At 41.1% G+C, this 26,199-nt stretch overlaps 1 protein-coding gene across 1 annotated transcript in view; it reads right to left on the reverse strand.

Moving 5' to 3' along the window:
* The window catches only part of LOC109418248 (uncharacterized), a 755,006-nt gene that overhangs the window by 697,915 nt on the left and 30,892 nt on the right, over positions 1-26,199 (reverse strand). Inside the window, exon 2 of the mRNA XM_062850749.1 lies at positions 465-566. Within this exon, the coding sequence (XP_062706733.1) occupies positions 465-566 (102 nt within the window). The remainder of the gene's footprint in view (positions 1-464; positions 567-26,199) is intronic.

The following is a 26,199-nucleotide window of genomic DNA, read 5'->3' on the forward strand; positions in this document are numbered from 1 at the left end:
CATGCACAGAAACTAGCTAAACAAAGCAATAGTCGAAGATTCCAAAAACAGGGACCGAATTCTAGCCCGTCCGATAGGTAGGAGATTGTCCGTATCACGACGGTTTCAAACCGAACGGACTCAATAAATACCAAAACTTCCGTGTGACATTTTTAAGTTAATCAAGGCCGTCTTGACTAGGAAACCTTGACCGATTGAACCCTTGAAAAGTCCCCATACGGACCGGAACGTCGGAAAAAATCATTAACTAGTGTTTTCGATTCCCCCAAAAGGCTGAAGCCAACATTGTGAAGCAAAATCATCCCAGTCGTATCCCAACCAAGGAAAGATCATGAGTACATGTTCGACGAGAAAGGCACTATCACCACTAGGTGGATTAATCTGGGTTTTTAGAATTCGTATTAAGGTTCTATTGAAACTTGTGTGAAATTTTACGCAAGATGAGATCAGGGATTTTAACTTACTTGCAAGTGCCACCATTTTCGCAAATATGCGAGTCCTTACAGAGGGGTCCATATCCGCAATCGATTCCACTGAATCCTGGATAGCAGTCGCAGTAGTATGAGCTGGAAAAAGAAAAAAAAAAGATTTTTGTTATTGTAATGTTGGCGGAAACATTTGAAAACACATTTTGCTTAGAGGGTTCGAAAAGTCGTTACAAGATCATTTGCAATGATGATTTTATTTTATTTTTTCCTGCATGCTATTAACACTAATAATACGAAACACACTATCAAAACAGAACGTCGTATCGTTGTTTTATTCAGGAATAAAAATGTATTGAACACAGCTTAATTAAGCACCTAAATCCATCTTACCCATCGTATATTGTCCATTAAAGCCAATAAATGCTCATTGGTTTGCGGTTCGCATTATTGGTTTATGGCTTTGGAAGTTATTTCTCCATATGATATGCGTATGTTCTGTTTTATAGGCTGAAAGCCTAACTCAGCCTGGAATAGATGGATCACCCAAACAATGAAACCATTCATCTGGATCACCCACCGATATGTATATTTTTTTTTTTCGATAGAATTGGAAAATTGCACAATTGTTCCCCGTACACGTACACAAATGCTGCAAATAAACTTCGGAGTCATATTCATTTCTAAACTGCAGCACACCTCCACACCCGTATCTACAACAGCAAAACTTTGTATTCGCATCAAATAACAATTCCCCGACAAACCGGCTGGGGATTGACGGGAAATACAAGGGGCAAAAAAGATGAGAGGAAAAATATATGTAGCTTTGCACCGGGACGGTCAATGCAAATATGTATCTACAACTCCCCAACAGCCGGTTGATAAGCCGGAAGCATTGTCACTACAGCATCATCAACGTACACTGCCCACATGAAGGGAGACCTGATGATAAGGTTATACCAACGGAAGAGCAGCTTGGCGCAGCTACATTTGAAGCTGGCTGGAGGGACATCCGATCCGTCATAGGTAGTACCTCGGCTGCAGCACTAGGCTTCGCGACTCCGAATCACAGAAACGACTGATACGACGGCGAATGTGAACAGTTAAAAAAACGAGAAGAATGCAGCATGGGCGAGAATGTTGCAATACCGTACGAGGGCGAATAAGGCACGTTAAAGACAGACGCGCAACAGGTAGAATTCGGTCTTCTGGAGAAATAAGCGCCAGCAGGAAGAACGGGATCGTGAAGCGATGGATGAGCTGTACCGCGCCAAGGACGCATGGAAGTTCTACGAGATGCTGAACAGAGGCTCCGTGCCACAAGCCGACATGTGCTGAGACAATCACGGAAATATTCTCACGAGCGAGCGAGAGGTGGTCGAGAGGTGGCGGCAGCATTACGATGAGCACCTCAATGGCGAAGTTGCAAGCACTGAAGGTGGCGTGGTAACAGATCTATCAGAACGTGCGCAGAACGAAATATTTCCAGCCAAGAGATTGCGGAGGAGGTTAACCGATAGAAAAACAACAAAGCCGCTGCAAAGCACGACATTGGGTCATTACCAGGATTAGGAGGAAGTATTACCAGAAGAATGGATGGAAGATATCGTGTGCCCCATCTACAAAAAAGGGTGACAAGTTGGATTGCGGGAACTACCGCGCGACCACACTGCTGAGTGCTGTCTACAAGATACTCTCTCAAATTTTATGCTGCCGTCTTTCACCGATTTCAAGAGAGTTCGTGGGGCAATATCAGGCTGGATTTATGGGTGAACGCGCTACAACCGATCAGATGTTCGCCATCCGCTAGGTGTTGCATAAATGCCGTGAATACAACGTGCCCACACATAATTTGTTAATCGATTTTTAATCTTCGTATGATACAATCGATCGAGACCACCTATGGCAGAGCATGCACGAATACGAATTCCCAGACAAACTGATACGACTGATCAAGGCGACGATGGATCGAGTAATGCGCGTAGTTCGAGTATCAGGGTCACTATCCAGTCCCTTCGAATCTCGCAGGGGTTTTCGGCAAGGTAATGGTCTTTCGTGCTTTCTGTTTAACATTGCGTAAGAGGATGCAATAAAGAGAGCGCGGAAACACACGATTGGAACTTTATTCACGAAGTCTTTATTAACGAGATTTTCAGCCGAGGGATGGTTCATCTCGGTCGTTCTGCTGATTGGTTTCGCCGATGATATTGATATTATTGCTCGAAAGTTTGAAACGATGGTGGAAACGTACATCCGAACTAAGAGTTAAGCCAGGCGAATCGGATTAGTCATTAATGTGTCGAAGACAAAGTACATGATAGCAAATGGCTCAGTGGGGATGGTAACATAAGACTGAATTTCAAAAGGCTGAAAGCACAAATGGCTGCCCAAGTAACATTTTAAGTTTTGTTCGGCTCTGTAAGAGATCTTCATGGGCAATTTTATAAAACTTGCAATAAGACTGATTTATACATCAAAACTTCTTGATAACTTCTTTAATTGTCGGGGCCCGTGGCGCAGTGGTCCACACGTTCGCTTCATAATCGGATGGTCATGGGTTCGAACCCAGCCTCGGCACTTGCAATTTTTCGTCAGCTGCTCTTCCCCCCGAGAGCAGCTGGCACCTGACCCTCTTCGGAGCATGTAGCTCTAACGGACCCGGAGTTTGGATATCGGCGAACCGCAAATCATAATGGACCCCTAATCGGACTGGAAAAGGAACAGCAGCCACACATCAGCATCATCGTGCTCATCATTCTACCATGGACAGGGTAGAAGAATGAAAGAAGCACAAAGGCAACCAGTTCAATACAGTAGAAAAGAATAGAACACATTAAGGCGCTGTACAAAGTGGAAGTGCAGCGTCCAATTGGAATCGCTCACGTAGTACCCTAGTGGACAAAGATCTGTAAATTAGGCTAAGTGATTAAGAATAAAAAAAACCTCTTTAAGAGCATCTTCCGGCTAAGTTGACCACTCTCGGATAGGGTTTGTAAACCGCATTAAGAGTAGCATCAAAACCGTTTTTAAACCTAGTTGAAAAAAAAAAACCAGATTAATCCACCTAGTGGTGATAGTGCCATTCTCGTCGAATATGTACTCATGATCTTTGCGTCGACATTAGCCGATCCTGAGAACACTCATACGCTTAATACGATTCATGTAAAATTTGACCTTCTTATGGACCAAATTGTGCACAGTCACGCAAAATGACTAATCTAATCTAATCTAATCTAATCTAATACATACGCAGCCAGTACAAGAAAGCATCCTGGAAAATACTCGGGTTAGATTAGTCCCGGCTATTTTTCTTGTCAATATTGAAGCTTGTGACATATTAGGAATACGACACAAGCGTCAAAGTGGCCAGGCCTAATGCGCAATATTTACCGCAGAGATGATTCTTGGAAATGCCTCGACTTCTACATTTTATTACATTTTGTGTCGAAACATTTCTAGAATCTACAGGGGTGGAAGGATGCGTGGACATACCGTACCAAACGCTCCATATTTTACGCAAATAAATTCATGATTGAAATATGAATAAGTAGTATAGTAAAGGTTATTGAGATTGAAAGTTAAATAATGTATGTTGGAAAGATCTCACCAATCTGTTGAGTTGCTTGTTGTCCAATGGTATACTTGAGGAACTTTCGACAGCTGATCATTTTGAAATTTTGGCGCCTGATCCCATTCAACGGCAGATGCTATGTTTACGGCATTGTTAACATTACTTCACACTTTCACCACGAATCTCTATTATCGCATTTTTTCTACGCCATCACAATCAAATTTTCTCTTGGAGAATATTCTTATAGACCCATGCACATTTTCTCAAACACGGGATGATGCCTTCTCAACTTTCAAAGGGATCGACTATTTTTTTCAGCACCCCATCACTAATCGAACGGATCACGATCTGTTGAGAGTTTGAACAGTTTTATTGTGGTAATAATGATTGCCAGAAGGTTTACATATAGCAGAGTTTTGTTTGCTTTTGAAATATGGCTTTATGAATATCTTGACGTATACTATAAAACATTTCATCAATGGTTTTCATAAAACTAGTCATAAAACTGTGAGTTTTAATTATTGCTGTAATAAAATCCTAATAAAAATCAAGCAAAGCTGATCAGCAATGGAATTGTTATTTGGGTGAATACGAAAGGCTGAAATTAAGGAACTATAACATAAGGCTGAAATTACAAAAGGCTGAAAATTGAAAAGGCTGAAAATCAAAAATGCTAAACATACGGAAGTTCATATAAAAGTTACAGCATTTCTTCCTTTTTCGATTTACGCCCCAACTGAGATAAATCCTGATTCTCAGCTTGGCCTATCGTGTAGCAGGCACGAATATACTTAATACCAAAGGGAGTCAAGAAACTGTTGGCCCTTAACATTGAAAAGGTCTTGATACAGTTAGTTTTGAAGCTGAGCTTAGTGAGCCTCTTCATGATGATGCATACAAACAAACACAAAAAGGTACTGATAATATTTTGATTTTTCCTTCTTTAAACATGACCTATTCTTTCGAATCATGATGTTTTGGAGATTGTTATCAACAATAAGATTACTAACAATGTAAGCGTTCAATAATGCATAGGATGATGACCTTTACGACTTTCCGATACAGAACAAAGTGGCTGAAGCATGTTCCCCCAAAATGGGTTAATTTGGTCAACCATGAACTAGGGGACGGTAGGACGGTCAAACGTTAAGCTCAAGCAAAACCAATGCGAGTGCCACGACTAAGCAATTGACCATCAAGCAAACGTTCAAGGAGACCGTAAGATTGGTATATGTATGTAGTTAGTTCCAACTAGAGTGGTACGTCTGTTTGTTTGTGTCGAGGTTAGTCTTTGGGCTGGTGTATTTGAAAACTAGGCGAATCATTATTTCAGCCTTGTTACTTCATCCTTTTGATGTATTCAGCCTTTTGTAATGTCAGCCTTTCGTGTTTCAGCCTTTTGTTTTTTCAGCCTTTTGTAATTCAGCCTTTTGTACGTAACCCCTCCATGGTGACCGCCGACAACAACACCAACAGAGAAATTCAAATACGCATTGTGGCAGGAAATCGAGCTTACTTTGGACTCCGCAGAACTCTACGACCGAACAAAGTTCACCGTCACAGTTAGCTATCTACAAAACGCTGGTTAGTCCAGTAGTCCTCTACGGGTACGACGTATGGACTCTACGTGCAGAGGACTAATGTGTACCATCTACGGCGGAGTGCAGAAGGAAGACGGGAATTGGAGAAGACGAATGATTCACGAACTGCATCAGTTGCTGAGAGAACCAACCACACCGCGAAAATCGTGAGGCCCCATACTGGATACGGTGGACGAGTCACGTCTCACGTCATCAGGATGTCAGATAGCAACCCGACTAGAATGGTACTCGAGAGTCATCCGACCGGTATAAGAAGACGTGGTGCGCAGCGAGCTAGATAGGTCGATCAAGTGGAGGACGATCTGCAGACCCTTCGCGGAATGCGGAACTGGAGACGCACAGCCATGGACCGAGTAGACTGAGTATGTTTTTTTTTGTTTTTGACGTAGGACTACGTCTCTCTTTTCTATACCGGGTGTCATTCTAAATTTTCAGAAATCAGCCGCGTTACGTTTAAAGGCTCCCCCAAACCGACGCGACTCTTTTCCAGCGACATGACTTTTTGTCGCTATGTTTTTGTCGCGAAATCGCTGCGCACTGATTTGAAGGGGACCTTCCACGCTGCGACGACGTACAGCGACAGTACAGCGAATTTTGTACTTGTCGCCGGTGTGTCGTGGCGCTGGTCGCTGCATGCACAGTTTTCGTCGCTGTCGCGGGGCGACTAAGTTTTGTTTATGACTAGTTTTCACGTTGGTGTAGATGGTTGATGCGACGCATTTATCGCTTTAGTAGTTGAGAAAAATCGCGGCGATAAAAAATCGTGTCGCCGGAGAAGTCGCCTTGGTTTGGGGGAGCCTTAAAGTGGAGATTTTGAGCGTTAATAGCTCAGCCATTTCTTGTTGAATTTTCAAAATTTTGGCACCAATCGATTGCAAATCTTTACACCAATTATGTCCAATAATAATATTTGCTGTTTTTCAATAACAAACTATTGAAAAATTGGGAAAAGTGAACCCATGTTTATTCCAGCCAATCACGATCGAGCACATTTTGGAGCACATTTTGGATGCTCCCGTCGAATATAAAAGCTACTGCTTCTTCGCATCTTCCCTCATTTGCCTTTGTCGTCTCGAGGTGAACGCATCGAACGAGAGCTGCTCACTTTCTTCGTTTGCGTTTTCGCTCATTATTCTTTGACGGCCGTGTTGGCTCGGCGTCGGTGGTTGTCGGCAAGGGTGCTGTTGCACATTCGCCTTCTAACCGTCTAACGCGGCAGACGAAGGAGAGAATACGTTTCATCGATTGCTCGGCGGTGGTGGCAGAGGCAGCAAAATCCACAGAAAGATCAGCGACATACGAATTTGCGAGTTGCGTCGCTGTCCTCGGGGCTCGGTCCTTTCGCCGATTGATTGGCGGTGGCGCATTGATGATAGCATCAGGAACATCCAGGGCAACAAGCGGCGGGCCAATTTTCGACGGCGTTCAGCATTCAGCACGGAGGAATCCAACACGCATTGCGTGGCATGATAAATTCATGTCATTTTTTGTCTAAAATCTTTCAATATTCAAACGGTTCTTTTCAGGACCATAGAAAATTATTCATCAAGAGTTGTGAATCAGATAATTATTTCATTCCATCATGGATCGGTAAAAGTGTGGTGCAACCGAAAAGTGAAAGATTGAATGCTTGGTGGCCCCACAAGAATGATGATGCCGGCCACTAATGGTTCCATCCGGAATTTATCAACCCTATCCGAACCATTTTTCGTGAAGCATCGATAAATTATAACGTTGTTCGAGTTAAATGAAATTTTCTCATTTCTCGGTTGATTAACCGTTTCAAGCGTCTGGTGCATGCGGGGCGGGTCATGTAAATAAAATATACTGAAAAGCCAGCCGAATGGGAGGAGCTTCATCTGCTAATCTAGGGCATAAAAGCTGCTCCCTCTGATTTCTTTCGTCATTTTCGTTGGATCAGTCAAGCAGGGTGGATGTCACCTCCACACCTGAGCACTACCCATCGGTGACTCTCGGCTATCGTGCTGATAGCGTCATGAATCTTATCCACGGCAGAAAGCGGCCTACCAATTTTCGGTGGCATCCTGCAGGATTAGCACGGAGAAAACCAACACGCATTGCGTGGCAAGGCGGTTTCATGCAATTTTCTTCCTGAAATCGTTACTTTATCAAACGGTCCTTATCAGGATCACCAAAAATGATTCTTCAAGAGTTGTAAATCAGATAATTTTACTCCATCAATCGAGAAAAGTGTGGTTCACCCGAAAAATGAATGATTGAATTCCGGCCACTAATGGTTCCACCCAGAATTCAGCAACGCATTACCCTATCAGAACTATTTTCCGTAAAACATTGTTTAACTCTAACAATTTTCGAATTAAAATGATCTAAATCATCCAATATTTTGTTTACTTTAACGCTTAATGAAATTTTTTTACATTTCTGGGTTGATTAATCGTTTAAAGCGTCTGAAGCAGGCGGGGCGGGCCATGCAAATGAAATATTCTGGAAAGCCAGCCGAATGGGAGGAGCTGCATCTGCTAATCTAGGGGTAAAAAAGCTGTTCCCTCTGATTTCTTTCTGGATTCCGCCAGACTGAAAAAATGTCGAATGTCGGGTTAAAGTCGGGTCAATTTTTATCGAATGTTGGGCCACTGTTGGACCAACATCGATCAACTATTGGGTCTATGTTAGGTTTGGTGGCTAAAATCAAAATAGGTGAATGATAGGTTGATGTCGGGTTTGACGTCATCAACTATGGTAAAAGCTTTAAACCTACAACACCACAAATTTATGCTTCCTAGCTGGGGCTCAATTGAATGATGTGCCTTGACTGAGGCTGGAGCTGAAAATTAGTAAAAGCTCGAGATCAGTCTTACCCAACCAATCACAATCAAGCATAGTTCTGTGAGGCGACACGACGAAACTTATATAAGTGGTGCACACACTCATTTCGATCATTTCATCGGCACATACAGCAGCGGACGGACAGCACCGAGAGGCAGCAAGATCCCAAAAAAGATCCGCTTCAACGGATGAGCAAGCGGGTGGCACCGCCCTCTGTCCAATGAAGCCTCGATTCTTTTCGGATCCATCGGCAGTGGAGGCAGTAGCGGAAGCAACATCCAAAGAAAAATCCGCCTCGGCAAACGAAAATTCGATTGGCGTCACTTTTTGTTTGCCGGGGCCCCGATTCTTTCATGGATTGTCGGTGGCAGCAGCAGCAAGATCCCAAAAAAGATCCGCTTCAACGGATGAGCAAGCGGGTGGAACCGCCCTCTGTCCAATGAAGCCTCGATTCTTTTCGGATCAATCGGTGGTGGCGGCATGGGTGGCAATGAATTATACCAAAATGGTTATTTTAAGGGCCCCAAAGCTTCCGAAAGAGTTATTTGGAGCATTATTCAATTATTTCTAAAAATTCAACTAATTCTAATTTTTATAGTTTAGTTTATCGATAAAGTTTAATTTTTATACTAAATATACACCGCTGTATATTTGGTATTTGAAATTCCAAATTTACTGTCAATGTCATTCCAATCGAGTAGGATACCTGTCAAATGCGCTTTAAGGTTGAAGGATTCGTCATTGACATAATCGTCATCATTGAAAGTTCGAAAGCAGTTTTCTCATTCTAAACTGAAATTTCTGCAGTGAAAATAAGTTCACTGTACTCCAATCTTCAGCCGCAATATAGTGAATACATTTTCACTGCGGAAATTTCAGCTTTGTACGAGAAAACTGCTTTCGAATTTTCAATGATGACGATTATTTCAATGACGAATCCTTCAACTTTAAAGGCATTGCTCGGCAGCATCATCGTCATGATACGGGAATCATCATTACCAGCAACAATCGCCAGATTTCGAGTCTTTAGCATATAGTGATTTTACTCTGGCCGTTATTTTTGCTGAATAGATACACGTTTACTTCATCTGTGAGCCCCAAATTCTTTATTATGCGTTAAAAATTAGTCCTACGTCAACATTGCGGTTATGTCTCAGACATTACACACTCCTAGTTTTAATCAAATACATAGGTATTGAGCGATCACTCAACAAGCGAACAATAGCGCGGTAATCTCCATGGCATGGTTCAAATTCAAAAGGTTTGAACTTGTCAAAATGAGTCCTGATCTAACGATAACTTCCTTACTAACAAGCACACCTTCCTGCAGCGTTTGGTGGAGTCGCAGCGGTAAAGGCGATCCATCACATAACAAAGGCTGGTACTAATATTCCTTCCCTTTTCCAACCTAATCGCAAGGGCGTGGCTGGAGCTGTTGTTGTACTGTCAATAAAAGTCTCTGAGAGCTTGTACAGTGAGAATGCTTATGACCACTCCCAGTCTACCATTCAGTTGATTCATTGTGCAACTGTCATTGGTTCGCGTCAATCAAGGATTAGCAACCATAGATATGAGCAGTCCGTCCAAGCTAAGCCAAGTTAAGCTTTTTCTCGTGAGGGGTTCTCATTCTTCTCAAACTGTGTAACCGATTACATAAAATAATAGTACTGGATATGTCAAAGCATTGTGAAAAAAAGTCATTGAGATTTCAGTATTAGAGGTTTTTTTTACAAATTAATGAATTAGATACCTGTGGAGAAAAAAAAATCCTCCAGTTGGCGAACTGTGTAGACAGGTGATGACAGGTTAAGATATGCTCCAATTTGCATTCATAAATACATTTATTATATCTTATCCAAACAGCTCGTGACAGAACAACATCCCGCAAATGCAAACTGATATTTAATTATGACTCGTTCTCATGCTCGTTCTGCTTCCTCCGGGAGTCACACTTAAGGTCTCCAGCATGTCTGTGTATTCAATTATATGACTCACAATAAAATGCTGAAGCACATCGAAGCAGCCATGCACAAATCTGAAATCTGTTGCACATTCATACTCGGAACGAACCAGTGCACAATTCGCCCACAAGTTCCTTCCATAAACATCTCCCGTTGCTCCTGCTGCACCAACCAAACAAGTCTCGCCCGGCCATCTCCAACACGAGAATCCATACAAAGAGCTGCCATATGTTGCACCACACTCGTTAAAAAGTTCGGGTTGCTTCCACCCGAATGTCCTATTTCATTTCAGAGGGGAAGTCTATCTCTACTCTACCAGCGGTGGCCGGCCGCAGCCCACATCCCTCTCTAGTCACGTCCCTCCGCTTTTTCAAGAGGGTTCGTCGATGATACAAATGGCAGCGGCGCGGCTCGGCGGTATGGGGGTGGCGTGCGCCGGTTGGTGGTTATGTGGGCGCTCGCTTTGGTTGAAAAGCTGAAAAGCGTCTAGCTTTCAACGCCTCCTCATCGTTCGGAGTTCAGAACAACTTAATCCGGGCTAGTCCCTAGTGTGGCTCCGCGTGGCCGGCCGGTCCCCATGGTTAGCTTTTAGCTTCCAGTATGTAGATGGGTATTTTTTTCTGTGTTGAAACCTCGACATAACAAGCAAACATATCCTGTCCAACTAACTTACCCGGAGAGCTGTGTTGTTGAACGTGTGTACACACAGAACTAATGCCGAAATAAATGGCGCTTTGTGTGGAGAAGAACATCCTCCGGGTCAAATGCTGTTAGGCTGCCATTCTGGTTACCGTGGGAGAATGGGATTCGTGGAAATTGTTTATTTTTTCGGTGCTGTTCATTGACGAAAACACTGAAGCTGGAAGGTCGACTCTTGGCATTTGGTTTGTTATTTTTGATGCCAGTCACAACATGTTTAAATTTTATATGCAAACTGTTTGGATGTTTACAAAAAAAGTAAATATTTTCATGCGTTGTTGACTGGTTCTTAATCTGTGATGTAAACTCAAAAATCTTATATTTTTCTTAAGTAAACAATGATCAGTCATGCGATATCTATAGCAATTCGTATACTGCTTCTCTCTTGGCGGAACGATGCAACTAGAACAGAGGCTGCTTCTCAACTTAGTGTTTTATTAGCACCTCAACAGGTATTAACTGTGCGTTTTGGTTGCCAATGTCTATGTTTGCAATGGCGATCCCGAAGACATGATCTACAGGGGATGGCCAAAATGTTTGGGATAGGCAACTTTTTTTCTCCTACAAAAAAATTCAATATGCTGTAACTTTTCATAGAGTGCATCAAAAAATCTCAAATATTGACTGTTTGTCAATCTATTATGTGTGCATCATTGGTACAAATTTGGGCCCGATTGATTAATTTTTCGCGAAGTTAGAACCGTTCGCGTAAAACACTATTTTTTAGACAACTCATTTTTGAGCTGTCATAACTCGGAAACCAGTGAACCAAATTGAATGAATTTTTTAACGTTTATCAACAATATATTGATACTCAATACGACGTTATAAAATGTAATATTTTCTTACGGCTAAATTAAGTTATATGGGGTTGAAATTTTTACCCATATAGAGGAAAATAAGAAAAATTTACAATACCACACAAAAATTATTAAATGTGTTCTTCCTTCAATATAAATAGGCTCTAATATATCTGATTGGAGATAATTTGAGAACAGAAGTGGAAAATCTTTGGATATCAACACTAAAATTTATTCACATTAATGTAAAAAAATTACATTTTTTTCGAGAAAAGTCCAAAAAATGTCAATCCATGATAACTTTTTTCAACGTTTAAAAAGTATCTATGTTTTAATAGTTTGTGAAGCATTTACATATTGTTAGTGTACGTTCAAAATTTCATTCAATTCGGTCTACTGGTTTCCGAGATATGACAGCTCAAAAATGCGTTGTCTAAAAAAAAGGTGTTTTACCCGAACGGTTCTAACTTCGCGAAATATTAATCAATCAAGCCCAAATTTGTACCAATGATGCACATATAATAGGTTGACAAACAGTCAAAATTTGAGAATTTTTGATGCGCTCTTTGAAAAGTTATAGCATGTTGAACTTTTTTGTGAGAGAAAAAAAAGCTGCCTATCCCAAACATTTTGGCCATCCCCTGTAGTTCTCGTTCGTGCACAGAAGTGGCGCCAAGGGAGGGGTTTTTCCCAATTTCGGCCAAAGGCGGAGGGGCGCCTAGTGTATGGAGCTTTGGTAATGGAGGGGTTCAACCACCAATCCCCCCTCTTGGGCACGGGCTTCAGCTAGTTCATCACGGCGCTGAAGATGCATGGGTTCAATTCCTAGTCGGTCCAGGACTTTTTCGATCCAGAAACATTATTGATTTCAGTGGCGTAGCTAGTGGGTATTTTAAAAGAATGAGGAAATCTGCGAATCAGATACCTAAGAGATGTTTTTTATTTCTCGCAATACCGTTTTTTTGCATCCTACACGGTGTGCCAAAATAAAAATAAGAATTGAATTCCTATATTATTAATATTTTTTTTTCCTTTTTTTCAATATATTAACAATCAATGTTTGTTTAACGAACCAAACAGTTCTCGTTCTAAAAAAGAAACTGAACTGTTAATACCTTAAAGTTTTTATTTTCCTCTTTTGTACTTTTGACATAGGACTTTGCATAAACTTGTATCCACATGGACGATTCGATTGGAGGCGAAAACTTCTTCAAAAGATATCATTGCTCGTACGCGGTTTTATCAGCTATTTTCGCCTGGGCCTTGGGTTGTCTATTTCCGGCGCAAATGCAAACCATTTAATATATATATATGCTTTCGATATCTCGTGAGCTGACGCGTAAGTATCCTGGGACCATTTCTCACCAAGTGAAAGCATCCAAGCTACGTGTTACCGTACCTAGCTACAAAGCAGCAAATGAAATTGCTCAGCACGAAGCGTTCACTGTTGAATACGCGGTCTTTGTGCCAGCACGAAAAGTGGAGGTGGAGGGAAAGATCCTCGACGAAACGCTGACATGTGAGGACATCAAGACCGGCTTTGGTCGATTTAAAAATAGGTCAATTCCTGATGTGGCTATCCTAGACTGTAAACGCTTATCTAAGGCTTCCATGGAAGGAAATCAAAAGGTGCACTCGCCTTCAGCATTTTTTGAGTGACTTTTCCAGGTTCCGTCCTCCCGGAATTTGTTGTAATCGATGGTGGTTTTTACCCAGTGCATCTTTTTAGGCTAAAGGTTTTTAATTTTACCAAATGCAAGCAATTTGATCACAGTGATAGCTTTTGCGACTACAAGCCCCGTTGTGGCAAATGCAACCAGGCTCATTAAGAGGACTCTTACACACAGGAAGCGGAAAAAGGTAGCTACTGTGGCGGAGATCTACACGACTTGCAAGTTTGCCCGGCTTACAAAAGACGCATTCGAAATGAGAGTCGCTCTATTGTAAGGCGCTCCAAGCAGACCTATGCGGAGATGGTGAAATCTTTTAAAACACCAGATTCCGTGTCTGAATCAGCCCAAGCAACACACATGTTATAATATAGTTCCAACAGCGCAAGTTTTGGTTGTATAGAAGTTTATTTGACGTAATTCTAACATTGTGTTGAAATAACGTAAAATAAACTTATATACAACCAAAACTTGCACTGTCGTAACTTTTATATAACATGAGAGCTGTCCCAGTTGAAAATCCCTATCAGGAGTTGTCTTCCGATGATCAGGAAGATGGCGAAACTGATGAGGGTGGATCTCTTTCGGAAGTACACGCACCTGAAAAAAGGAAGTCATCATCTTCTCCGGGATTGCGCCGAAAGGTCTTTTTGAAGTCTTACCTCAAAAGTTTGCCTAATGTCAAAGGAGGCGGGGTACACTTAAAAACTACGAAGAATCAGTTTTTTTAGCTTTAGATCCATGTTGTAGCAAGAACCTGTCACCCCCGTCTCCATCTGTTAAATACACTTCAAAGAGAAATATTCGACAAGATATCATGAAAAAAACCACTAAAGTTCCTCGCAATTCAAGCAAGCCTCCTAGACCCAAGCGAGGACAGTTTACTTTTAGGGTTATCGTGGATCGCTTATATGATGCCCTCGGCCTTTTAGAAACTTTTAGAGGCATTATTGATACGTTTATACCTACAGTTGAAGAATATCTTCGGAATCTGACGATGATCATATCTTCCGATGGATAATTCTTCAAGTGAAGTACAAGACATGATCACTGTGCTACAGTGAAACTGTCATAGTCTGAAACCTAAATTAGACCTGTTTAAGTTTTTGACTCACAACTCTGACTGTGATGTTTGCCCTTTGTGAAACATGGCTTTCTTCTGAAGACGACCTCAACTTCCACGATTTTAACATTATACGCCAGGATCGAGATTACCATTAGGGGGAGTTGTTTTATGGATCAAAAAGACTTACTCATTTTAAATAATTCCAATCGCGACTCACCCTGACGTAGGAATCGTCGCTTGCCAAATAAACGTAAAGGGTAAAGAACTTTGCGTATAGCTTCCGTTTACATACCTCCAAGAATTTCAATTAACCGCCGAGATCTTTGGAATGCAGTTTCTTCACTATCACCACGGACAAAGAGACGTATCACTTGGAACAAAATGCGATAAAAATCATCGTCATGCAAACATAATCGCCCAATGCTAATTACGCTGTGGTACGCAAACCCACTGAGTAGATGGCGGTAGTGAGCAAACGTCAAACAGCAGCAAAAACTATGCGAGCGCCATAAGCGATCGATTTGCGAACTACGGAATATTTGAATAAACCATTAAAAAGGGAAACGATTGGAAGTGAGTAGAGTGAGACGTCTGTTTGTCATCCAGTTTTAATTCTGGGAGATATGAACTCACATGATACGTTTGAATACAGGTGAAGAAACACGTATTGCATCTGATGGCAAAGAAAGTCGTCTTGACCTATCACTGGGATCAAGTTCACTATCATTCGATTGCTCGTGGTAGGTGATCGAAGATCCTCATGGTAGTGATTACTTGCCCATTATAATCACCATAAAGCATAATAGTGAAACCCGAGCAGAAGAAATTATCAACAGCATAATAAAATATGCTATTTTGGCTCAATAACTGTATAATGGAATCTGTAATTTTTATGTTATTAGCATAACATATTATGTTATAAACTTGTCTGTCATAAGCGGAAAAATAACAAATATCATAATAAAAAAAAAGTTCCTGGAAGACTAATTCAATATCAAGTTTTGTTAGACCAATCACAAATTAATAACAGGAAAATTTGTGAACTTGTTACTGTTGTGTTATTGTTCATCACATAAAGGGTGAGTCGTTAATTATTGTGCCACCCTACCTTCAACTGATTCGCAAATTGTCTACAGTTAACGAAATGAAACCAAATTTTTACAGTAGTTTAGTATATGTATGTATTTCAACTTTTTGGTATAGGTTCAAATTTAGGATGCGTTTTAGTGAAATTCACAACATTTTCAATTAACGCCCTCCATGTGGACATGTTCAGGCTCCACTTGAAACAAATAATTGAAGCTCTCTGGTTTGTTTATGTGCATTGTGCCTGGTTTTCACCCAGCTCCAAGCTTATGTTTCACTGACAACCGTTCCTGAAGCCTATTGACGAACATTAAGATGATCCGATAATGTATAATCATTAATTGTTCCAAGGCGCGATACCATGATTTTTGATTTTAGCATGTGATTGTACAACACCTTTTTTAGAACTGTTAACTAAATTTATTCTATATCGACCGGAATCTCACTGATAACTTCTCAATTCATTATATGTAAACAATAGACTATAAGGAGAAACTGTGCAAAATTTGGTTGATTTTGGTGAAGTAGGAAAAAAGTTGCGTTAGTTTGAAAATGGCACAATAATTATCGACTCACCCTTTATTTAAACATACTCTATAGTAGAATAATAACTAAACTTGTCCTACAACAAAATATGTTATTGAAATGTTATCTTGTGGATATTTCCCAATAACTTTAACATAACAATATAAGTTCTTAAGGGTTTTGGTCACCGTTGAGTTATACAAGTGAGTGAAGAAAATTGTAAGATGAATTTTAATATTGTAACTATTTGAAAATATATTTTAGATCTGATGATGGCTGAAAGTCAGTAGGCCGAAACGTTATAAATCGTGTTTTAGTGTGTTGCAAATTGTGTTTTAGTGTGTGCGCCAAATTGCTATGTTATCATGTTTAAGGTAATTGTTGGAAAAAATGATCCTATCGCGACTCAACCATTGAGTTGAATCGAATAACTTGCTTTCAAATACACAGTTCGCAAGGGTAAAGGAACAAACGATTGTCTAGCGTTGCTTTCATCAGATATTCATCTGGCCTTTGCGGAAAAGGAGCAATTGGCTTCAGTTTTTTTGGACATGAGGTGCGCTTTTAATTCAGTTTCCATAGGAATATTGTCAGAAAACTGCACAATAGTGGACTACCAGGAATCTAAAATAGTTTCTTCTATAATTTGTTGTCAGAAAAACATATGAGCTTCAACCTCGGATAACTGAAAACTTCCAGAATCAGCCACATGGGCCTACCCCAAGGCTCATGTTTAAGTCCCTTGCTTTATAATTTCTATGTGAACGACATTGACAGTTGTTTGGAAGGACAATGCTCGCTGAGACAACTTGCAGATGATGCTGTGGGTTCTTTAAAGGCCCACATGCAGAAATGTTGCAAAGACCATTGCAAAATTCCCTAAATAATCTGTCTGGTTGGGCAAGAGGTTTGGGGATCGAGTTTGCTCCGCAAAAAACTCAGTTGGTTGTTTTTTTTTTTCTAGAAAGCGGAATCCAGCCCAATTGAAACTTAAGCTTTGGGGAACAGAAATCGACCAGTCTTTAACTTCAAAATATCTTGGGGTCTGGTATTTCTTCATCATCTCCTTAGTTCTATTGAGGTCCTCCAGTCGATGAAACCTGTACAACAGCCATCTTACTTTCTTATAAAAATAAGGGAGCAGATGGGTGCACTGGTCGAAAGATCATACAAGATTACCTTTGTATGGGTCCCCTCACATTGCTCAATTTATGGCAATGAGAAGGTGGACTCTCTCGCAAAGGTGGGCGCATTAGGAAGGTGATATCTATGATAGAAGAATTTCACATGATGAATTTTTCCATTTTGTTCGCCAGAGTTCTCTTCAAAGTTGGCAAAATGATTGGCAAGATGGCCAGCTGGGACGGTGGTTACATTCCATTATTCCTAATGTTTCTTTGCGAGTGTGGTGTTTTGGTTTGGATGTAAGTCGTAATTTCATTCGCGTAATGTCAAGACTTATGTCCAACCATTACTTGCTAGATGCGCATTTACACAGGATTAACCTCGCGTTGAGCAATGTTTGTACTAAGTGCGGTTCCGGCTATGATGATATCGACCACGTAGTTTAGCAATGCCCGGATAATGACGCTTCCAGAGCACTATTTTTGGATACCCTTGAGGCCCGAGGTAGACAACCCTTTGTTCTTGTGAGAGATGTGTTGGGGACCCGCGATGCCACATACATGTGATGTATTTTCGACTTTCTTCGCTCTGCTGGTATAAAAGTATAATTCGCTTGTGTTTTCTTCTCCAGTTTTTTTTTCTCTGTTTTGTCCTCTTTGTGTTACCGAGCTGCTCTTGGCTATCCGAAAGACCAAGTTGGTACCAACACCACAAGGCACCGAATACGCTAGCAAGATGCGTTTAACCCCTGGATGAGCTGCAGTGAAACCTTTGGTCCAATCCTTACCCTGTCCATCTCTCAAAATGTGAACTTCTAACCTCGAGCTGCCACGAGTACCCTGGCTTCCACCCATTACTAACAGATATCATTAAAAAGTTATTACTCTGTATAATGTATACTATTAAGTACAAAAATAGATCTTCGGCTCCGTAAAGCGTTATACGCGATTGAGCCCCCCAAAAAAATAAACTAGATAAAAAAGGTTGCACTGGTGGTGAACGGGTCAAAAGCTGCAAAGTATATACTCATTTGGCGAGTGTTTGGCGTGACCGAGGTTGGAGATTGGCAACCTCGAGCCATGGCAAAATATTGTTGATTCAGTTTTATCTTGAATTTGATGTTATATTTAAATAAATGAATAAAAAATGAAAATGAACTGCTTCGAGATTTGTTGATTTTTTTCGGTTTTTTTTTCACCGAAAAAAATCAACAAATCTCGAAACATAAAATTCAACGGTGACGAAAAACCCCACAAAGTGAAATCGCTTGATCAAGGAAGGGAAAATGCATCTGCAAAGGGAGATAGTGAACAGGTATGGCAGCTACGGGAGAGAATTGCTGCGACAGTACCTGAAGACGTCGATCAAGTTAGCGAAAATCAGCAATCGTGTGAAAAATGAACTGCTTTTTAAAAAGCTCAGTTGGTTACCTGGTTGGCTCAGTCACAAACGTTATTAGTGTTCTTACGGAACTTCACTGCAAGCGTACTTTTCCCCCTATTTACCGGAAGATAATAATTCTATGAACAGTGACATTATTGAACTAAAAAAGCACTACCCCTATATCGAGACTGCTCATAGTGTCACCATCATCTCACAACCATCGCCGACAGCAGCGAGCACGGCTTCAATGACGATGCTGACCTGACAATGGATGATGAAGTGACGCTTTTCATATAATAAATGATCGGTATTATCTTTTTTCCTCCCGGTGTTGTCCAGTACCTAGTCTACGCCATTACTTTAACTCGCTTCGGCTACTTCCTGTCTTTAGGGGAATCAGTAAAAGTACGGGAAGAAAAATCTAGGATAAATGAAGCGAAAAATTCCGATCCATTGACTCACCCCCGGGCCGGCGGCGCAGCGCCGTTGACACCTTGGCCAGGTGCAGTAACGAGCTAAATGGCGCAAAAATTGTAAAGTAATAAAGGATTACCTACTGGGTACGATTTTCCGCGTCGTGCTTGGGCGTGGTGCATTATTCATCTTGCGTTCGGTGTAATTTCCTCCTGTAAAATGGTACCTAGCCACCTATTCTTCTTTGTTCTGCTGACCTTGTTTAGCGGGAAGGAAATGGAGGAGTTAAAAAGCTCTAACCGTGATCAGAAGTAGATAAAGGCTAGACACAGGAATGGAAGAACACATTTTGAGAATTTTAAGAATTAAAGAGCTATTACCTTTAACCATTTTGGGATGGAATGCAAAAAAGTGAAATCTCCATACAAATGGCTCAGCTCTGGCTCCCCAGAACTCTTAGATTAACCAACAAAACAAAATTATTTTTACACACTTGAAAGAACTACTTTTTGTCTTCCGATTTCTAGTTTTGACTACCTAGATAAACCGGAAATAAAAAAAATATGCGACCGATAAAACTTTTTCATTTTTTACGGTTTTTGTTATATGCTTTAAGAACAAAAATTACGAACTTTTGAAACCATTACAAAATTAGCAACAATAGTTTTCAGTACTTAGTAGGGATGCCAGATATGAAGATATGTCTTCAATTTGAAGACATTTGAAGTTTTGCGAAGACTTTTTAAGACTTTTGAAAGCTAAAATAGTAATATTCATTTATGTTGTTAATCTAAACAAATAATTCGAATCTTAGAACAATTTAAATATTGAAGAACTTAGTAAAAATACGAATCAAATTAGACGACCACCATTCCATGGAAATTTTAAGAAGTATGCTGAACTATTGAATTAATTTTTCATTGGCAATTGTTTTAGAAAATAAAATTTTCATCAACAAAATTCCTCTGTGAATTCAACTGCGTATTCTCTAATTTTTCATAAATCTCCACTAACAGAAGTTGCTTCTAGAATATAACCAAGATTTTTTTTTTCGAAAGTTCTGTCAGAACTTTGGTTGAATTTAAACAATACTTCATCCAGAATTTTCCGCAGACTTGTCCAATGATTTGTCCAAGCCTATTAAGATTTCTCCAGTAGTCCTTCGAGAATCTCTCTAGAAGTTCCACGGGAATTTCTTCAGGATTTCATTAGGAGTACCTTCAAAAGTTTCTCGGGTATTCTTCCAGGTGTTCCTCGGATATGCCACCTGGAATACCTCAGGAATTCTTTCAGTTCCTCGGGTATTCCTCCAGGAGGTTGCCGATTTGAGCCTCAGAAATTCCTTACTCGGGAATTCATCATGGAGTTCTTCGGGAACTAGGTGTTCCTCGAGAATTCCTTTAGGAGTTCGTCGAGAATTCTTTCAGGAGTTGCTCCGAGAATCCTCCAGGAGTTACTCGGTAATTACTCCAGCAGTTCCTCGAAAATTCTTCCTGGAGTTCCTCGGGAGTTCCTTCAGAAGTTCCTAGAGAATACCTTTAAGAAATCCTCGAGAATTTCTTCAAGGAGTTTCTCGGAAATTCCACTGGAGCCCCTCGGGAATTCATCCTGGAGTTCCAAAGGAATTTCTCCGGGAGTTTCTCGGAAATTCCTTCAGAAGTTACTTGAGAATTCCTGTAGGTGTTCTTCGAGAATTATTTTAGCAGTTCCTCGGGAATTCCTCCAGGAGTTCTTCGGTAATTACTCCCGTAGTTCCACGATCATTCTTCCAGGAGTTGCTCGTTAATTCCTCCAGAAGTTCCTAGAGAATACCTTTAAGAATTTCTCGAGAATTTCTTCAAGGAGTTCCTCGGAAATTTCTCTGGAGCTCCTTGGGAATTCCTTTTTAAGTTTCTCGGAAATTCCTTAAAGGGTTCCTCAGTTAATCCTCCTAGAGTTTCTCGGAAATTCTCCCAGAAGTTGCTCAGGTATTCCACCAGGAGATTCTCGGTAATTCATCTTGGAGTTCCTCGGTAATTCCTCCAGGAGTTCCTCGGGAATTCATTGATTGATTGATTGATTTATCTTTATTTGAGAGACTTTCAGCCCTTGGCTTCGGGAATTCATTCTGGAGTTCCAAAAGAATTTCTCTGGAAGTTCTTCAGGAATTCCTTCAAAACTTCCTCGAGAATTTTTTTTTAGGAGTTCCTCGGGAATTCCTCCAGGAGTTCCTCAAAAATTCTTCCACGAGTTCCCCGAGAAATCATACATAAATTTCTCGGAAATTCTTACAGCAGTTCCTCGGCAATCCTTTCAGGATTTCCCAGAAAGTTCCTTCACGTATTTCTCGGGAATTTTTCCTCAAGTTTTTTTTAGAATTCTTCCAGAGTTCATCGGGAATTCCTCCAAGGAGTTCGCCGGGAATTTCTCTGGAGATCCTTGGGAATTCTTTTCCTCCAAGAGTTCCTCGGAAATTCTACCAGAAGTTCCTCAGGAATTCTACTAGACATTTCTCAGGATTTCCACTAGGAGTTCCTCGGGAATTACTTCTGGAGTTCCAAGGGAATTTATCCGAAAGTTCCTTGGAAATTACTTCAGAAGTTCTTCAAGAAGTCCTTAAGGTGTTCCTCGAGAATTCTATTAGGAGTTCCTCGGGAATTCCTCCAGGAGTTAATCGAAAATTCTTAAAGGAGTTCTTCGGTAAATTCTACTTGAATTCCTCGGAATTTTCTTCAAAAGTTCCTCAGGAATTCCTCCAAGAATTTGCCAACATCTTTTTTAGGAGTTTCTCAGGAATTCTGTGAGAATTTCTCTATGAGATCCACTAGAATTCTCACAGGAGTTGCTTAAAAATGCCTTCGAAAATTGCTCCAAATTTTCCTCGGAATTCTTCCAGAAGTTCCTCGAGAATTCCTCCAGAAGTTTCTTTAAGAATTCCTCGAGAATTTCTTCAAGGAGTTTCTCGGAAATTCCATTGGAGCACCTCGGGAATTCATCCTGGAGTTTCAAGGGAATTTCTCCGGGAGTTTCTCGGAAATTCATTCAGAAGTTACTCGAGAATCCCTGTAGGTGTCCTTCGAGAATTATTTTAGCAGTTCCTCGGGAATTCCTCCAGCAGTTCCTCGGTAATAACTCCAGCAGTTCCACGAAAATTCTTCCAGGAGTCACTCGTTCATTCCTCCAGAAGTTGCTAGAGAATATCTTTAAGAATTTCTCGAGAATTTCTTCAAGGAGAAGGAGTTCCTCGGGTATTCCTCTGGAGTCCCTAGGGAATTCCTCTTTAAGTTCCTCGGGAATTCCTTTAAGGGTTCCTCAGTTAATCCTCCAAGAGTTTCTCGGAAATTCTCCTAAAAGTTGCTCAGGAATTCCACTAGGAGATTCTCGGGAATTTATCTAGGAGTTGCTCGGTAATTCCTCCAGGAGCTCCTCGGGAATTCATTCTGGAGTTCCAAAAGAATTTCTCTGGAAGTTCTTCGGGAATTCTTTCAAAAGTTCCTCGAGAATTCTTTTAGGAGTTCCTCGTGAATTTCTCCAGGAGTTTCTCTGTAATTCCTGCAGGAGTTTCTCGGTAAATCCTCCAGGATTTCCTCAGAAAATCATCCTCGAGTTTCTCGAGAAATCCTACATAAGTTTCTCGGAAATTCCTGCAGCAGTTCCTCGGTAATCCTTTCAGGATTTCCCAGAAAGTTCCCTTATGTATTTCTCGGGAATTTCTCCTGGAGTGTTTGGGATTCCTACGGGAGTCACTCGGGCTCGGGGATTCTTCCAGAGCTTATCGGGAATTTCTCCAAGGAGTTCCCCAGGAATTCCTCTAGAGATCCTTGGGAATTCTTTTCCTCCAGGAGTTCCTCGGAAATTCTCCCAGAAGTTCCTCAGGAATTCTCCCAGAAATTCATCAGGAATTCTACTAGAAATTCCTCAGGAATTTCACTAGGCATTCCTCGGGAATTCATTCTGGAGTTTCAAGAGAATTTCTCCGGGAGTTCCTCGGAAATTACTTCAGAAGTTCTTCAAGAATTCCATTAGGTGTTCCTTGAGAATTCCTTAAAGAGTTCCTCGGGAATTCCTACAGAAGTTCCTCGAAAATTCTTCCAGGAGTTCTTTGGGAAATTTTACATGAATTCCTCGGAATTGTCTCTAAAAGTTCCTCTGGAAATCCTCCAGGAGTTTGACAACATCTTTTAAAGGAATTTCTCTGGAATTCTGTGAAAATTCCTCTATGATATCCTCTAGAATTCTCATAGGAGTTACTAGGAATTTTCTTGAAAAATTGCTTCAAATATTCCTCGGAATTCTTCTAGGAGTTCCTCGGGAATTCTTTCTAATGTTCATCGATTTTTTTCAGGAGCTTTTTTGGGGATTCTTCTAGGAGTTACCCGGGAAATCTTCCAGAGTTCCTCGGGAATTTCTCCTCGAGTTCGTCGAAAAGTCTTCAAGAGATTCTCGGGTATGCCTTCAGGAGAAAACCTCTTGGAGTTTCGGAAATTTCTCCCGGTAATTTTTGATATATCTCAAAGAAGTTTTTTGGGAATTTCTCTAGGAACTCCTTGGAAATTCCTCCAGAAGTTCATCGAGAATCCCTCTAGCATTTTCTCGGGAAATTTTCCAGAATGTTCTCCGGAATACTCTGGATATACCTATGCATACCTCCAGGAAATCGTCGGAAATTCCCGGTAAACCTCTGGAGTAGGTTTTCTGGGGACCAAGAGGAATTACTGAGGAACTGCAAGAAAAGAACCACGAGAAACTATGAAGAACTGCTCGTGGAATTCTTGAAGGGATTCCCGAGAAACACGTAACTCCTCGGAAAATCCCCGAGGAATCCCAAGAGGCACTCCTGGGGGTTTTCCCGAAAAATGTTTAATGAATTCCTGAAGGAATTCTCGATGAACTTCTGGAAGAATTCCCGAAGAACTCCTGGAAGGTATTTACCGAGGATCTCCTGAAGGAATTCCTGAGGACCCTTGGATGAATTCTAAAGAAACTCTAGGAGGAATTGTTGAGGATCTTCTGGAGAAATTCTCGTCGATTTCCTAAAGGATCTCCATGGATCTCCTGGGGGAATTTCTGAGAATCTGTTGGGGGATTTTTCGAAAATCATCTGAAGCAGTTCTCGAGGATCTCCTGGAGGAATTCTTGTAGAACTCCTGGAAGAATTACCAAGGAGATCTGGGAGGGACTCTGAGAAAATCCTGCAGTTATTCCCGAGCAACTCCTGGAGGAATTTACAAGAATCTCCAGAAGGAACTACAGAGTTGCTCCTGCAGGAATTCTTGACGATCTCCTAGAGGAATTCCCGATGAAGTTCTAGAAGAATTCCCGAGAAACTCCTGAAAGGATTTCCGAGAAACTGGAAGTTCCCGGAGGAATTTCCGGGGAATTTCTGGAAAAAATGGCGAGGAGCTTCGATAGAATTCTCGGGAAACTTCTGAAGGAATTCTTGCCAAACTTATAGAGGAAATCCCGAGGAACTCTTGGAGGGATCCCTAAGGATCTTCAGGAGGAACTTCATTGAAATTCCTACAGATTGCCTGAAGGAATTCCCGAGGATCTACAGGATGATTACCCGACACTTTTCAAAGAATTCATGAAGGGCTTCCCGACGAGATTCTGGAGGAATTCTCGATAAACCTTTGGAAAAAATCCCGAGCAACTCCGACAACAATTCCCAAGGATCTTCTGTGAGAATTGGCGAGGACTTCCTGGAGGATCTTCAAGGATCTACTGGATGAATTGTCAAGAAACTCCTGAAGGATTTTTCGAGCATCTTCTGGAGGAGTTCCCGAGGATCTCCTGGTGGAATTCCTAAAGAGCTTCTAGGGGAGTCCCCGATGAACTCCTAGCGAAGTTTCCGAAAAACTCGTGGATGAATTTCCTAAGAGCGCCTTTGAGGAATTCCCGAAGAACTCCTGGAGAAATTCCCGAGGAAGTCCTGGAGGAATTGCCGAGGAACTCCTGTAGAATTTTCCGAGGAACTCCTTGGAGACCCAAGCAGCACACATGTTATATAAAAGTTACGACAGCGCAAGTTTTAGTTGTATAGAAGTTTATATTACGTTATTTCAAAACAATGTTAGAATTACGTCAAATAAACTTCTATACAACCAAAACTTGCGCTGTCGTAACTCTATTATAACATGTGTGTTGCTTGGGGAACTGGTAGAGGAATTTCTGGAAGAACTCTCGGGAAACTCAACTCCCAAAAAAATTCTCGGTAAAACTATGAAAGAATTCCGGAGGAACTCCTACAGGAGTTATCGAGGAACTTCTGGAGGAATTTCTGAGGATCTTTCGAAGGAACTCCCGAGGATCTCAAGGAGCATTAGCTGAGGATCTTCTGCAGGAATTCCCGATGAACTCCTAAGGAATTCTCGAGGACCACTAGAGGGAATTTCCTAGGATGATCAGGAGAAATTCACCAGAAATCCACGATGAAATCCCAGGGATCTACTGAAGGTATTCGCGAGGATTTTCTTGGGGAATTTCCGATGAATTCGTGAAGGAATTCCTGGAGAAATGTCCGTTTTTTTGTGGAACTTATTTCCAATCCGAGGAACTTTGTTTAGGAATTTTCGGGAAAACCCCTTATAATTGCCATGAAAATTCTGGAGAGAACCATGCTTCAAGTGAGAACACAGCATAAATTTTGACTTTCAATATTATATTTATTCTAAAGCCACAATATGGGGTGTGAAGACATTTGAAAATTTCACCTGGCATCCCTTACTGAGAAAAATCAATATTGATTCCATCAATGTTTTTGTTTCTCTTCTTTCATATGAAAGTAGACAACACGTTCTGGAAACATTCATAGCATCTATAGGCTGACCACCAATATCACGGTTGACACTTTTCCAACCGTTCTTGCACCATCACTCACGGATCACCTCGCCCTGAATAGCGGTCCAACAAAAAATCGCTGCATGGAACGTGCATTCACGCCGGCCATTAGTCTTTAATTCCACAGCAAATTGACCGTTAAATTATCTCCCTGGGACCAACCGGAACAACGCCGGCAGTCAAGCCAAGGTACGTGGTGCGGTGGTCCCGTTTCTGGTTGACATAACCTGACCACGTCAAGGCATT

The sequence above is a fragment of the Aedes albopictus genome, chromosome 2, assembly GCF_035046485.1.
Source record: "Aedes albopictus strain Foshan chromosome 2, AalbF5, whole genome shotgun sequence".
In the NCBI taxonomy this organism is placed as follows: Eukaryota; Metazoa; Arthropoda; class Insecta; order Diptera; family Culicidae; genus Aedes; species Aedes albopictus.